This window comes from Colletotrichum costaricense (assembly GCF_030867565.1).
Source record: "Colletotrichum costaricense strain IMI 309622 chromosome Unknown Scaffold_18.1, whole genome shotgun sequence".
Taxonomy (NCBI): domain Eukaryota; kingdom Fungi; phylum Ascomycota; class Sordariomycetes; order Glomerellales; family Glomerellaceae; genus Colletotrichum; species Colletotrichum costaricense.
The window spans coordinates 72,116-84,609 of record NW_026848247.1 but is presented as its reverse complement, the minus strand read 5'-3'; the positions used below and the strand labels follow the sequence as shown (position 1 = coordinate 84,609).

The 12,494-nt window shown below is 54.7% G+C and overlaps 3 protein-coding genes across 3 annotated transcripts; 2 read left to right on the top strand and 1 right to left on the bottom strand.

The window, feature by feature from the left end:
- Positions 1-5,200: 5,200 nt before the first annotated feature.
- Positions 5,201-5,796, bottom strand: CCOS01_13574 (uncharacterized protein; the record flags this gene model as incomplete). The annotated part of the gene is made up of 2 exons (XM_060461720.1): positions 5,201-5,543; positions 5,741-5,796. The coding sequence occupies 2 exons, from the start codon at positions 5,794-5,796 to the stop codon at positions 5,201-5,203; spliced, it is 399 nt and encodes a 132-aa protein (XP_060307440.1).
- Positions 5,797-6,189: 393 nt separating this feature from the next.
- Positions 6,190-6,699, top strand: CCOS01_13573 (uncharacterized protein; the record flags this gene model as incomplete). The annotated part of the gene is made up of 1 exon (XM_060461719.1): positions 6,190-6,699. One exon carries the CDS (start codon positions 6,190-6,192, stop codon positions 6,697-6,699), a length of 510 nt encoding a protein of 169 aa, XP_060307439.1.
- A 349-nt stretch (positions 6,700-7,048) lies between these two features.
- On the top strand, positions 7,049-12,289 carry CCOS01_13572 (BAH domain-containing protein; the record flags this gene model as incomplete). Its single annotated transcript, XM_060461718.1, has 5 exons — positions 7,049-7,844; positions 7,967-8,450; positions 8,508-10,365; positions 10,421-10,817; positions 10,869-12,289. 5 exons carry the CDS (start codon positions 7,049-7,051, stop codon positions 12,287-12,289), a joined length of 4,956 nt encoding a protein of 1,651 aa, XP_060307438.1.
- Positions 12,290-12,494: the final 205 nt, after the last annotated feature.

The window sequence follows — 12,494 nt, the reverse complement described above, 5'->3', positions numbered from 1 at the left end:
CCCCGGGGGGGGGGGGGGGGGGGGGTTTGGGGGGGGGGGGGGCGGGGAGGGGGGGGGGAGGGGGGGGGGGGGGGGGGGGGGGGGGAGGGGGTGGGGGGGGGGGGGGGGGGGGAGGTGGGGGGGGGGGGGGGGGGGGGGGGGGGGGGAGCGCTTGTCTGAGCTGTAAGAGACTGGACGGGATGAGATCGGGGGTGCGGAGGGAAGAAGTCTAGGTAGGTAGTCTCCGTTTAACGACCATTGGCAATGGAAGACAAGAACCCGCAGTCGAAAAGACAAAGGGCAGGGCGGGACAGGTCAGCCTCTCAGGGCGCGTTGGGGGCAAGGGGGACCGGTTCCTTTGTAAGAGGCACCGGACAGGTGGCCAGCAGCAGCCATCAGGAACCCAAACTACACCGCAGAACAAATTTGTTTGGGCGAAGGATGATCCAGGTTCCAGAGCAAGTGGTATTGGAGCATTGGAACCATACGGTAAGGATTATACACAGTAAGGTAAGGTAAGGGAATGGAAAGTATCGGGTCCCCAATGCCTAGCTTTGGTGAGGAGCAAGACCCTGTCACAATACAGGGATCCTCAAGTTGGCCCCACATATTCCTTAACGCTCCGTCATGGCCTGCCACCACCAGTGATCACGACCCCATCTCCCAATGACGAAGATGGTCAGCCAGAACGGCTCCCCTCCTTCGATGACCAACACTGTCGCCGACGTAGAGTGAGGCTATTCGTCAACCTGATGGATACAGCGAGCTAAAGCCTGACTCTATGTACTGGCAGCTCAATGACTGCATCGAAAATTGTCACCTCGGTCAAGCCTATCCCACGTCTTGGCCTTCATTTTATACCTTTTCCCACATCGATACAGCCAGTTGCACCTGTAGAGCCAGTAGCAGTACATCAGCTGAAGAATACCTTGTGCATGTCACGCTCGGAGCACCAGATTCGAGGGCAGACATATGCTGCGTAGGGACTAATTCCGGCACAGGCCCAGCCAGGTTCGAGGTCCAATATTGTCAATTCCAGTCGGGGCGTCGATGACTCGGCGCAGGGCATATGGTCATTGGCCCGACCGGGTGAGCGATTGCCTCGTGTGCCTTGGTGCGTTACCGCTGACATTTAAGTGAAAGTCGGATCTTCACGATAAAAATATCGCGCTCTCCCACTGCCTAAGTTGCATACGCAGTATTGACCTTGGGTTCCATTCGATGAAACGAGTCGGGGTTCAAGGCAGCGCATAACTTGGAAGCCGGTAGATTAGGAGTGATTGGAAATGGCCGGGAATGCGCTTGTTGCTGGTCAGCGATCGGCCCCTGGCAACATGTGGCATGTGGTGCCCTTCCTTTTTTCCCTCTCTTGTGCGGCGTGCCGGACCAACCGACAAATGCGGTCAATCTTATCTGGTTTTTCTGACGTCCCCCGTCTGCCGCTAGTGGGCTTCACCACCGATCGCGAAAGCCATTGCGTCCAAATAATACCTATCCAGTCGACAGAAGCACTCCGGGCAGCCATCACGATTTTGGTCGTTTCAATCCCTTTCATCTTGTATGTCCCCTTGAGAGCAATCGTGGAAAGCTGCGCGCGATGCTGAAATGTAGGCGCTCGATTGACTCGTGAACGAACTGCTTGTATTTTCGACCAAGGTAGCCACACGTAGCTAAGGGTGGGATTCGATATCGTGGACATTGCTGAGAAACCCAGCAAATGGAATGGCAGGATATCCCCATCGCCAGAGAGAGAGAGCATTCGATGGCGACAAAGGGGGTAAATGGATTTTTGGCTCATAAGAAGAAAGACGTGGCCCATTCGTCGTTCGGCTCCAGGGCTGCACAATCCAGGCTTAGATTGGAAGCAGCTGCTTGTACGCCTTGTGGGTGTACACACCCGTTGTCGATTGCACACCACGGAGAACTCCTCACCTCATTAGTCGCGCTCGCCGAGGCTGGCCCCCCGTTTGTTTCGCGCGATGCGGTCGCTGCCGCCGATGGCTTGCGGCGCGGTCGTGGCCCAAGCTGTGAAAGCACCAACTTCACTCCGCAGTATCTCTGCTAGAGACAAAAGCAAGTAGTGCCCTTTTGTTTCCCTCTTCAAACAAAACTGATTTGAAGGTCCTGACACCGATTGTGTAAAACCTTCAAAACAAGTGTCTTGGAGGTGAGAGAACGAGAGAGAAAGGTTCCTCCAGGTCTCCCATCATCGTTGGGATAAGGTACGTTCGAGTTGTCTTAGGTAAGGTAGTGCCGCAACTCCTGGAATGGTGGAGGAAAGATACGTACCTCTTAGTCGTCTGCCAGCGGTCCCTTGCGGCTCCACTCCGACGTCCAAGTCGGTACGTATCCGTTGGGATACATGACCATGTACTACGTACCTTACCTGTCTCTCCACGACGCCTTAAACCTCAGCGCGCTGAGTCTCCGTGCCAGGAGGGAATGGGTCGAGCTGGCTTGTGGTTTGAACTTTGAAACACATCGTAGTATTGTTTGCGCTGATGTGTCTTCAAACCGGACGGTCGCCAGAAACGTCAATAGGATATTGCACTCGCCTAAGAACAAGTCCCGGGAATGCGGGAGCGGGACCCAGTGTGCCTCGATCTCATCTGTAGTCCTCAAGTGCTCTGTGTGGTGGTGCGCGCGCCTTGCCTCGGAAGCTGGGCGGGCAACGGTCGGCATCTGACTGCTCTGTCGATGCAGCTCTCGCTCTGCTGATTGAAGCTGTCGCTCTTTACCTCTCATTGATTCTCAGACGGGAAACTTGGTTGCGTGGCTTGGGTGACCCGCCATTTCATATGAGAACCTTACAGTGTCAGACGGTAGCTCAGAGTGTAGGTTTCCCAAGAAGCTAAAGACCGATGCAAACATGGTCGAGGCCCAAGGCTGATCTGCCACCAACAACGTGCCGTATCCGCACAGCTCACGTGCAAAAACCCATGTCGTTTGATTCCGCAGAATAGTGATTATTAGGAAGATATTGACGATGTGGAATTGCATCCATCATAAGCATCAGCTGTGTCTCGGCTTGGCTGGGTTTACAACCAGTGCTGGGGCTGGTAATTGACAAAAACCCAGATTGCATGCCAGGCGAACTGGTACACGATGGGATAATCCGCCGAGAGGTGAGGTTCAGATTAAGGAAAGGGGTGAGGGTGGCAAAGGAAGGGTGCTCAATACCGACAGCGGGGGACATTGGAAGCGTTGCCGTGATAACCTCCGGAATTTGTTACCCCCATGTCGTGCATATAAGTTTGACAGGGCTTTGACGCACATAACCAAGCTCAGTGCGAAAATCGTAGTAGGGAATGGCGGATCAATACGGTCGGTCTGTTGTCCGAAGTCATGCTATGACTGATTGGAAAGGGGAAGAAAATTGGATAATGGGGGGTAAGAAAAAGAGTACCAAGGGAAGAGAGCATACGTATGAAGTTGGGTGTCATTAATGAGGCACCGTCCCATCCGGTTGGTGTGCAGGTCAAGTTGAGCCAGAAGTGACCACCTCATGCGGCCACCATTTTGTGGAGAAGACAGCCATCTAATGTAGGGCGTCGATCGGCCAGCCTGGAGCAATATGCGAATACAGACATAGTTGGCTAGGAAAGCAGAAACAGGCTCGGTTGAAAAGGCGCCTATTTGATTGAGGAATGGCGAAAGAGAGGGAAAACCCAGGCGCTAGACGGCGAGAGCAGGAGGTGCTGTTGATTTGATATTGGGGTGGGCGGCCAAGAGCCACTGAGTATCCCAGGAGGTGGGATGGAAATGGAACCGACACACATGGATGATGACGGGGGTATGGACGACATCTCGTGGGCACATCCCTACGTGGTAGGGAGCCCTTCGTTTCCACAGGGTTGGACAAGCCGGGGGTGCAACGAACCTAGGAAGGGCATCGAAGGAAGAAGTAGGCGAGTCGTTAGCCTGTTGAACATAAGCAGCAGCCTTCAATCAGCAAGCAACAATTGAGGCAGAGGAGGCGCGGCGACTGCGATAGTCAATGTTGTCAGTCCCTATGAGGGCCTTCGCACCTGCATTCCTTTGCTGTGCTCTTTGTCACCGGATGAGGAGCAGGAAAGATATCGCGGTGGCTCTTCAGGTCAAGACGATCAAGATGCTGATCAAGATTTGACTGGATGATGCCGGACAACGTTTGAGATGTAAATTGAGTGATGTGACATAAGAGTTGAAGAGGAAAGACTGTCGATACCTTGACCAGATTCAAAGGCAGGCGCGATTGGGAATGAAAGTGAAGGAGGAAAGCAGGAAGGAGAACTAGTCGGCTAGGAAAGGCGGGCGATGTCAAAACTGCAGGGAAAGTGCCAAAACAGATGGCGAGATGGAGGGACAGACAGGATGGACATGGTCCTGCTAGGTAACAATTGTGTGGTGAAAAAGACAGCCAAAAGTGACTTTCTCGCACCTTGCCATGAAATGCCCAGGCAGTCGCCTCGTGCCGCGCTGCGCTGCGTGTCTGCCAAAGTACTCGTACTTCCATGCCAAGTACTGTGTGCGTAGAACCCCGACCCATACCCAGACCCAACGAGCCAGCTAGCCCCGGCCGGCAGGCTCTCTGAACGTCAACGTCGTTAACTCGACTTGATCACGAGCGAAGCAAATTGAAGAGACTGATAGCTCGCATCCGATGAGGCCAAGTTGCTGGCGCGATTTGATGGTACAAGGTGCGAGATGTAATTTATCCAGAATTGATTCGGCAAGTCGGATAGCAAGAGATGTGGTCGGGGCAAGGTATCTGATGTCCGATGAAGGCAGGGTAGCGTATGCACGGAGAACGGGTACCAGCCAAGGTACGTCAATACCTTAGCTACCAAGCGAGCGAGCGAGTGAGCGGGACACGGAGAGACATGGCTATTTTGCTAGTGTAGTTAGACAGGGACAGGAGACGACGGAGACCATAGGAAGAGAGAGAGAGAGAGCGCGCGCGCGAGAGAGAGAGAGAGAGAGACAGAGACAGAGAAAGAGGGCGCGCGTGCGGAGGGACAGACGTCGCCTCATGCAGGTCTTGGGCATCGTCCACTCACACTTTCGCTTTCTTTCCCACTCCCCATCTGTTTCTGTGTCTCTTTCTCCTCTTGTGGGATATTTCCTTGACAACCTTACCTTGAAGGTGCCGCACTCAATCGATGGAATCTGTCGTCTCTTTTCCCTCCCTCCGTCACGCACATACACTCGCGCGCACCTCTGCGGACGCGAATGAGTAAAACTATGACTTGCTTTGACTGAGTTCGGGGCTAGACCCTTGGAATCGATTGAAGAAACTGAACGAAGAGCAAAAACCGCAGCAAAAGTACGGTGACGATCTGATAGAAGGCAACGGGTGGTGAGATGGACGGGGGGGCGTGCGGTTGGATTCTGCGGCGTTGGCAAGCCTGTGGTGAGGTGTGAGGTCGCCGGGCCCTTGCCCGGTCTTTGGTGCGAGAGTGATGACTGCGGGAGCGGGTACAGAGGTACAGAGTGGATCCATCTGTATCATGCAGGTCGTGGAGACGTATCGATACCCAAAGTTGCGCGTACTTTGTGTGTAGCCGCGAGTAGCATTCCCCGACCTGCAGCAGATCGATACTTCTCACCTCCCACGCAGCCCCATCCATCCGCAAGAGAAAAAAAAAAGAGAGCGAGGGGGGCCTGCCGCTGCTGCTTTCTCTCTCTCCTGCTTCTGTTGCTGCTGTTGCTTCTTTCCTGCTCCCGCTGCCGCCCTGCTGGCCCAGACGGGACTGGAGAGGCATTAGGTACTTTAGCTTACCTTAGCATTGGTCTGTCGGTACGCAGGTACGTATCCGTACATTTCCAGATTTCCATATGGCGCGCACACACGCACTCTCTCTCCCTCCCCCCATTCTCCCATATTAATACTACTTGTCCCATCAAAGTCCCTGGGCCCTTGCCCCGTGTGTGTGAGTACCTTGCCATAGATTAGCTGGGGAGAGCTACATACCCACCCGACTTCATTGCGTTGCGGCAGTGGGAGCCATCCATCGTAGCAGTCGGTCTCCGTAGCGGCAGCCCAGATTTATGGATGAGGCAAGACAAGGCAAGTCGCAAAGCCAGGTTAAGGTGGGAAGAGCAGGTAGGCCAATCTATCGGTAGGCAAGTGGATGAGGTAAAGACGGATCAGGTGCAGGTTCGTCGGTGCGTGGTGCTTTTGCTTTGCTTTGCTTTACTCTGCTGTGGTTGCTGGTCCTGGACATGGACATGGACCTGGACCTGGACGGGACTTGGTGCCATGCCGGCGCTGCTATGAAAGGTACACCGTACACCTACACACCTCAGAACAAAAGGCAGGTACGGGGTCGGTCGACCTTCTTCGACGTTTCTTACCATTTTGCCTTCCGCTTGTCTGGACCTGGACCCATCTTCTTCTTCCCGTCTCCTTCCTTCCTTTCCACATCACTTCCTCCCTGGCCCATCTTGACCACCTTCACAAACACGCTCGATTTCGGCTCTCCAACTGGCTCCATTGCTTCCATTCTCCCTGGTCGCGCGGATCCGTCGAACCTTCCTCGTCGGTTTCCTACCTACTGGGGTCCCAGCTTCTCACTCGCCCTTTGCTTTTCCATCGTCTCGTCTCTCACACTCACATTCTCATTCATCTACACCACCACACCTCACTCACTTCACTTCACCTCACCTCACCCATCACCACCACCACCGCCCACCACGCTCAAACCCAGACGCACATCTCTACTTCTCCCACATTCATAATCCAAATTCCACACTCACCCGCGTCACTACCTCCACGCGCCTTCCCCCCGCGACTTTCTTTTCTGGTCGATAGAGCTCCAAGCCTTTTACATATACCGTTCTTCCACACCTCGACACGGTCACTCACACATATCCATCTCCATCTCATGGGTTGCGTCTGGCTCACGGCCGCCTGCCTCACCGGATAAGTCGACGTCGGGTCCCATCTGGCTCAGCCTATGGATCGGAGCCTCCGCCGCCTTGCAGACGAACTTCACCCTGTCGGCCCTCTTGCATCTCGTCACCCGCGGGAAGGGCCCCGACATATTTCATCTCACCTCCCGCCAACGCGCAGCTAGCCACCGCCATCATGGCACAGAAAAACCAAACCGCCAGCAGTTCTGACGACCAATCTGCCAGCGCCACACCGTCTGCACAAGACGCCTCGGATTCCACGCAGCCTGCCACTTCGGGCGCGTCGACATCCAAATCAACATCTGCCGCCCAGAAATTACATCAGACTGAGCTGGACGCCGCCCTTCGCAACGCTCAACCCACGACCAAGTCATCTGCCATGGGCTTGGACCAGTCTTCAAAGGACGCTGCCGCCTTTGAAGCTGCAAACCCTTATGGGACGCGGTCACGAAACCGCACTGGCTCATCGCGCCCAAACTACGCCGAGGACAAGGATCTCGATGTCGACATGTATGATTACGCCCCAGAGAAGAAGGATCAAGAGTCCAAGAAATCGGCGCGTCACAGTAATGTGTCGGCCGCGTCCATCCAGGAGAACGCGCGACCCAACGGCTCAACCCGCAAGGCCCTGCCATCTGACGACACAAAGTCGACCGTCCCTCAGAACGGAGCAAAGGACGTGCAGCCAGCAAATTCCACCCCGACCACGCAAACACCGGCTTCGACAAACTCGACGCAACCCTCAAAAAAGCGCAAGGCTGCTTTACACGCCGCAGCTGCGACTTCTCAGGCTCATGCTTCTGCGACGGCCTCGTCGTCTGGCGCCAGCACAGGGGCATCACGAAAAACGGCGTCGGGTCCTTACGCTAGCTCTTACGCAGAGACGAACATGCTCAGTTTCGAGAACTCCGGTGCAGTCCCCAGGGATGGAAAGTTGGTGGCGGATGACGGTACCGTACTAGCACCCAATGGTAAGACAGCAACAAACCACACACGCACCTTCACGTACCCTCACTCATCATCCTTACGCCTCGTCTTAATTTTTTTCCCTCCTTCTTCCTGGAGAGGATTGTTCGCTGATCTAGATTCACAGACAATGTATATCTCGTGTGTGAGCCTCCGGGCGAGCCATATTACCTGGGTCGCATCATGGAGTTTCTCCACATGCAGAATAACAGCAAAAAGCCGGTGGATGCACTTCGCATCAATTGGTTCTACCGACCCAAGGATATCGGCAAGAAGGTCAATGACACCCGACTAGTGTTTGCGACGATGCATTCCGATATCAGTCCTTTGACGGCCTTGCGTGGTAAGTGCCACATCCTGCACAAGGCGGAAATTCCCAATATGGACGAATACCGAAAAATTTCGGACAATTTCTGGTACGAAAAATTGTACGACCGCTACATCCAGAAAAATTACGATCTGATCCCTACGTCGACAATTGTGAACGTGCCTGAGAGGGTGAAGAAAGTGCTAGACGAACGCTGGAAATTCGTTATTGTGGAGCAGGGCCGCGGAAAAGAGTTCACTAGTGCGGTGAAGTCCTGCAAGCGATGCAGCGGCTACTGTGCAAGGTTAGTCCGCCCACGCAGCAGTCTCATGGAGAGTTGGGGTCACTAACAGCATTACAGCAATGACTCGGTCGACTGTGCTGTGTGTAAGAAGACATACCACATGAACTGTGTCAGGCCGCCCCTGCTCAAGAAACCCTCCAGAGGCTTCGCTTGGTCCTGCGCTGCTTGTAGTCGTGCGCAGGAACGGAAATTGGAGGCTCGGCATACTCCCAACCCGAACAGTCTCAAGGAAAATGCAGGCGATGCTGATGATGAGGACTTGTACGACGACGATGATGATGAGATGCAAATCGACACCGAACGGACGAGTCCTGCTGAGGACGACGACGCCCATCGTACGGGCACTGCAGAGCAAATCTACCAAGCCAGCCTGTGGCCTTGGCGCTACCTTGGAATGCATTGCAGGCCCGAAGATGCCCTCGATTACGATGACCGAATTTACCCCCGCGCTAGCACTCGCATAGGTCCCAAACATCAAGCGCCCGTGCTTCCTTGGCCCGGCCAGCCTGTACAGTATCAAAAGCCTCTGGAGTTCAAGAGGACAGGGAAGAAAGGGCCCGGGCTATCGAAAGAAGCGCTTGCCGCTCTGGAGGCTGAGAAGATTCGACGTGAGAAGCGTCCTAAGTGGGTTCAAGATGAACCTGCGGGTTATGTGGCGAGAGGAGAAGACGACGACCCTGACGACCCGAACGCTACAGCTACACGCATCTGGTTGCCTCCCCCAGCAACGGAGAAGAATACTGGGTGGGAAGCCAAGCTCGACCGGTACATGAAAAAGGCGGAAGAGTTGACGGCCAAGTTTGGTCTGGCAAAAAACTCGACCAACTTCCACGATATTGCTGTGGCAAAGTACTACAGCAGTGACTTTGATGAAGATCGCGCACTAAAGGCGCTCTCGGAAGTGAACAAGGCGACTTTCAAGGAACCCGATCTGACGGCCACGGAACAGAAGAGGTTCGAGGAAGGTGTCAGCAAGTACGGATCCGAGCTTTATCTCGTCAAGCGACACGTCAAGACTCTTTCGCCTGGAGAGATTGTACGATATTACTACAACTGGAAGAAGACCCCGCAAGGCAAACAGATCTGGGGAAATTTCCAGAACAGAAAAAGCAAGAAGGAAGCCAAGAAGGCAGAGGTTGCTGCAAGCAAGTTGCAGGACGATATCGCCGATGATGCAGACGACTCTGCATTCGATTGCGAGAAGGCGGCAAGCAAGAAGAAGAGTTTCGTGTGCAAGTTCTGCCACACCAAATATTCCAGGCAATGGAGGCGAGCTCCCAATGCATCGGGAACACCTGTCAGCGAGGGCAAGAATTCCACCAAGGACAAAGGCCAGTACATCAATGCTCTTTGTCGCAGATGCGCGGAGCTCTGGCGGCGCTACGGCATTCAATGGGAAGAAATGGATGAGGTCGCCAAAAAGATCGCTCAAGCAGGTGGTCGAGCCTGGAAGAAAAGACAGGACGAGGAACTCCTCAAAGAGCTTGAGGCAGCTAAGGAAATGCATACTTACTGGAACACCCCTCCGCCGGCCATCGCTCCAGAGCCGGTTGTGGCAGTTTCAGCGGCACCTTCGAGCGAACCTCCGCGGAAGAAGCTCAAGGGATCAGCCCCAGAGAGAGACTCAGAGTCGCTCGCCTCAGACTCAGCTCCTGCTGCCGCTCCACCGAAGAAGAAGGAAAAGGCGGTCGAGAAAGAGAAACCAGCGCCTCCACCAGTTCCAGAAATCCCGAAGCCCAAGACTATGCCTTGCGCAATTTGCAACCAGTTGGAGCCCTTGGGAGATCAGCATCTGTCGTGTAAGGAATGCAGACTGACAGTCCACCGCAACTGTTATGGAGTTGTCGACAACAGGCACCCTGGCAAGTGGACCTGCGATATGTGCGCCAATGACAAGAGCCCACAGGTTTCGATCGTAAGTGGTTTACCGCCCTTGACTAATCTCGTTTCATATGCTGACTTCTGGATAGCAATACAAGTGTGTCTTGTGCCCGATTGAGCATACTGAGCATGACTTCGTTGAGCAGCCTAAGATCTCTACTTCCAAGAAGAAATCAGAGAAGGAAAAGGAGCGCGAGAGAGTGGAACGAGAGCAGGCACAAAAGGCTGCCGACTACTACAAGAAAAAGCAGGAGGATGCCAATCGCCCAGTCAACCCCAGGGAGCCTTTGAAACGGACCGCAGACAACAACTGGGTCCATGTCACCTGTGCTGTTTGGACACCTGAGGTCAAGTTTGGCAATGCTAAGGCATTGAGTCCATCTGAGGGCATTCCTTCTATCCCTCGTGCCAGGTACGATGAGGTTTGCTTGGCCTGCAACCACAAAGGTGGTGCTTGCATTACTTGCCATTACTGCCGAGACCCTCGTAAGTACTGCTCATTCAACTTCTTGGATGCCTACTAATCGCTATTCCCAGTTCATGTTGAATGCGCTCGCCAAAAGGGTTATCTCCTCGGCTTTGACATCACCCCTGTAAAGGGGTCTCGCCGTGACCAGTTCAATCTCGTCACTATTAATGGCGAAACTGGTGTCATGTCCGCCACAGTGTGGTGCAAGGAGCACGTTCCAACAAAGAGCGTTATTCATCAGATGCACGACATTGTTGATGAGGATGGCCTCACTGCTCTACAGTACTATGTGCAGAGCTACAAGCAGGCAGATCTCACCTTGACTGGCACAGTCAGAAAGGCCAACCTGATGACGAATGCTGCGAAGATGGGAGGTGTTCCTGTGACGCCAAGCACTCGGCGAGCATCAACCACCACTGCACCTTCTAACGTTGTTTCTCAGAGTGTGAACAGCGAAACCCCGAGCACTCACCAAGCAGGAGAGAAGATATGCATTACCTGTGGCATCGACGTCGCTCTCAAGTGGTGGCCCATTGAAAACTCCGATGAGCGGGAACTCACCAATGGTCACTACGGAAGCCTTGGCTCAGAGGCTCAGAAGTTTGTCGAGCAGAGAAAGTTCCAGTGTCACAAGTGCCGCAAATTGAAGAGGAAGCCGGTTCCCCATGCACCCAAAGAACCATCTCCAGTCATCGAGGCTGCTGCGAGGTTGGTACCACCTCCACCTTTACCGGTTGTCCCTGCACATCACGCTCTCGCAGCACCTCCTCCGCCCTTGAGGAGCCCACCAACGACCGGCGCAGAGGCCAGAGCTCGAAGCCTCTCTTCATATGCCTGGGTTGCTCCGGCACCTCCTCCACAGCCGTCTGCCTCCCAGCCTGCAGCTCCGCATCCAGCGCCTGTGCCTGTGCCCGTGCCGCCGCCAGTTCAGGCTGCTGCCGCACCACCGCCGCCAAACCCGGCTCCAGCTCCTCACCAAGCTCCGGGTCCCTATGGCCCTCCTCCGGCCCCAAGATACGAGTGGAACAGTCGCCCACCTCCACGTCATGGATCGCCACCACAGCGTCCTATTTTCCAGCCGTTGGCTAACCTACGTCCTCCGCCAATGATTCCAATGTCGATGGCCCCTACACCACCATCCGGTCCCAATGGACATATCGGCCAGCCTGTGCATCACGGAATGCCGCCTTCGCCGCTGATGGCGGGGCCCATGTCTCATGGATCCCATGGCCCACACGCACCGCCCTATGTGCATCCTTATCGGCAACCTCCTCACGGATCACCTCACGGCCTACCAAATGGCGGGCCTCAACCTAGAGGCCCCGATGCGTTCGCTCAGGGACTTCTACCGCAGCGTTCACCATACGGAAGTCCCCCAGCTCATGATGCCGGAGGTCCGCTGAGGACACCCGGCATGCGCCCTTCCAACGAGCCGCCTCGACCCGCGGGAGCGAGCACTAGTCCTTCTCTACGCAACTTGCTCTCTTGAGAGACTACGGCATGTTTCTTTCATTTTGCGACTTTGGGGAGTTTTGGAAGATGGTATGAGGTATAAGGAATGGTTGAAGTCCAGGGCCGGAGAGCGGAAACTCCCGCCCCGCTAGTGTAGATTATGCATTTCGTTCAAGCGCGAAAGAAAAACTTGTGTCAAGGTACAGACACGTTGTCTTGTGATAGCAACCGGCTGCACCGGG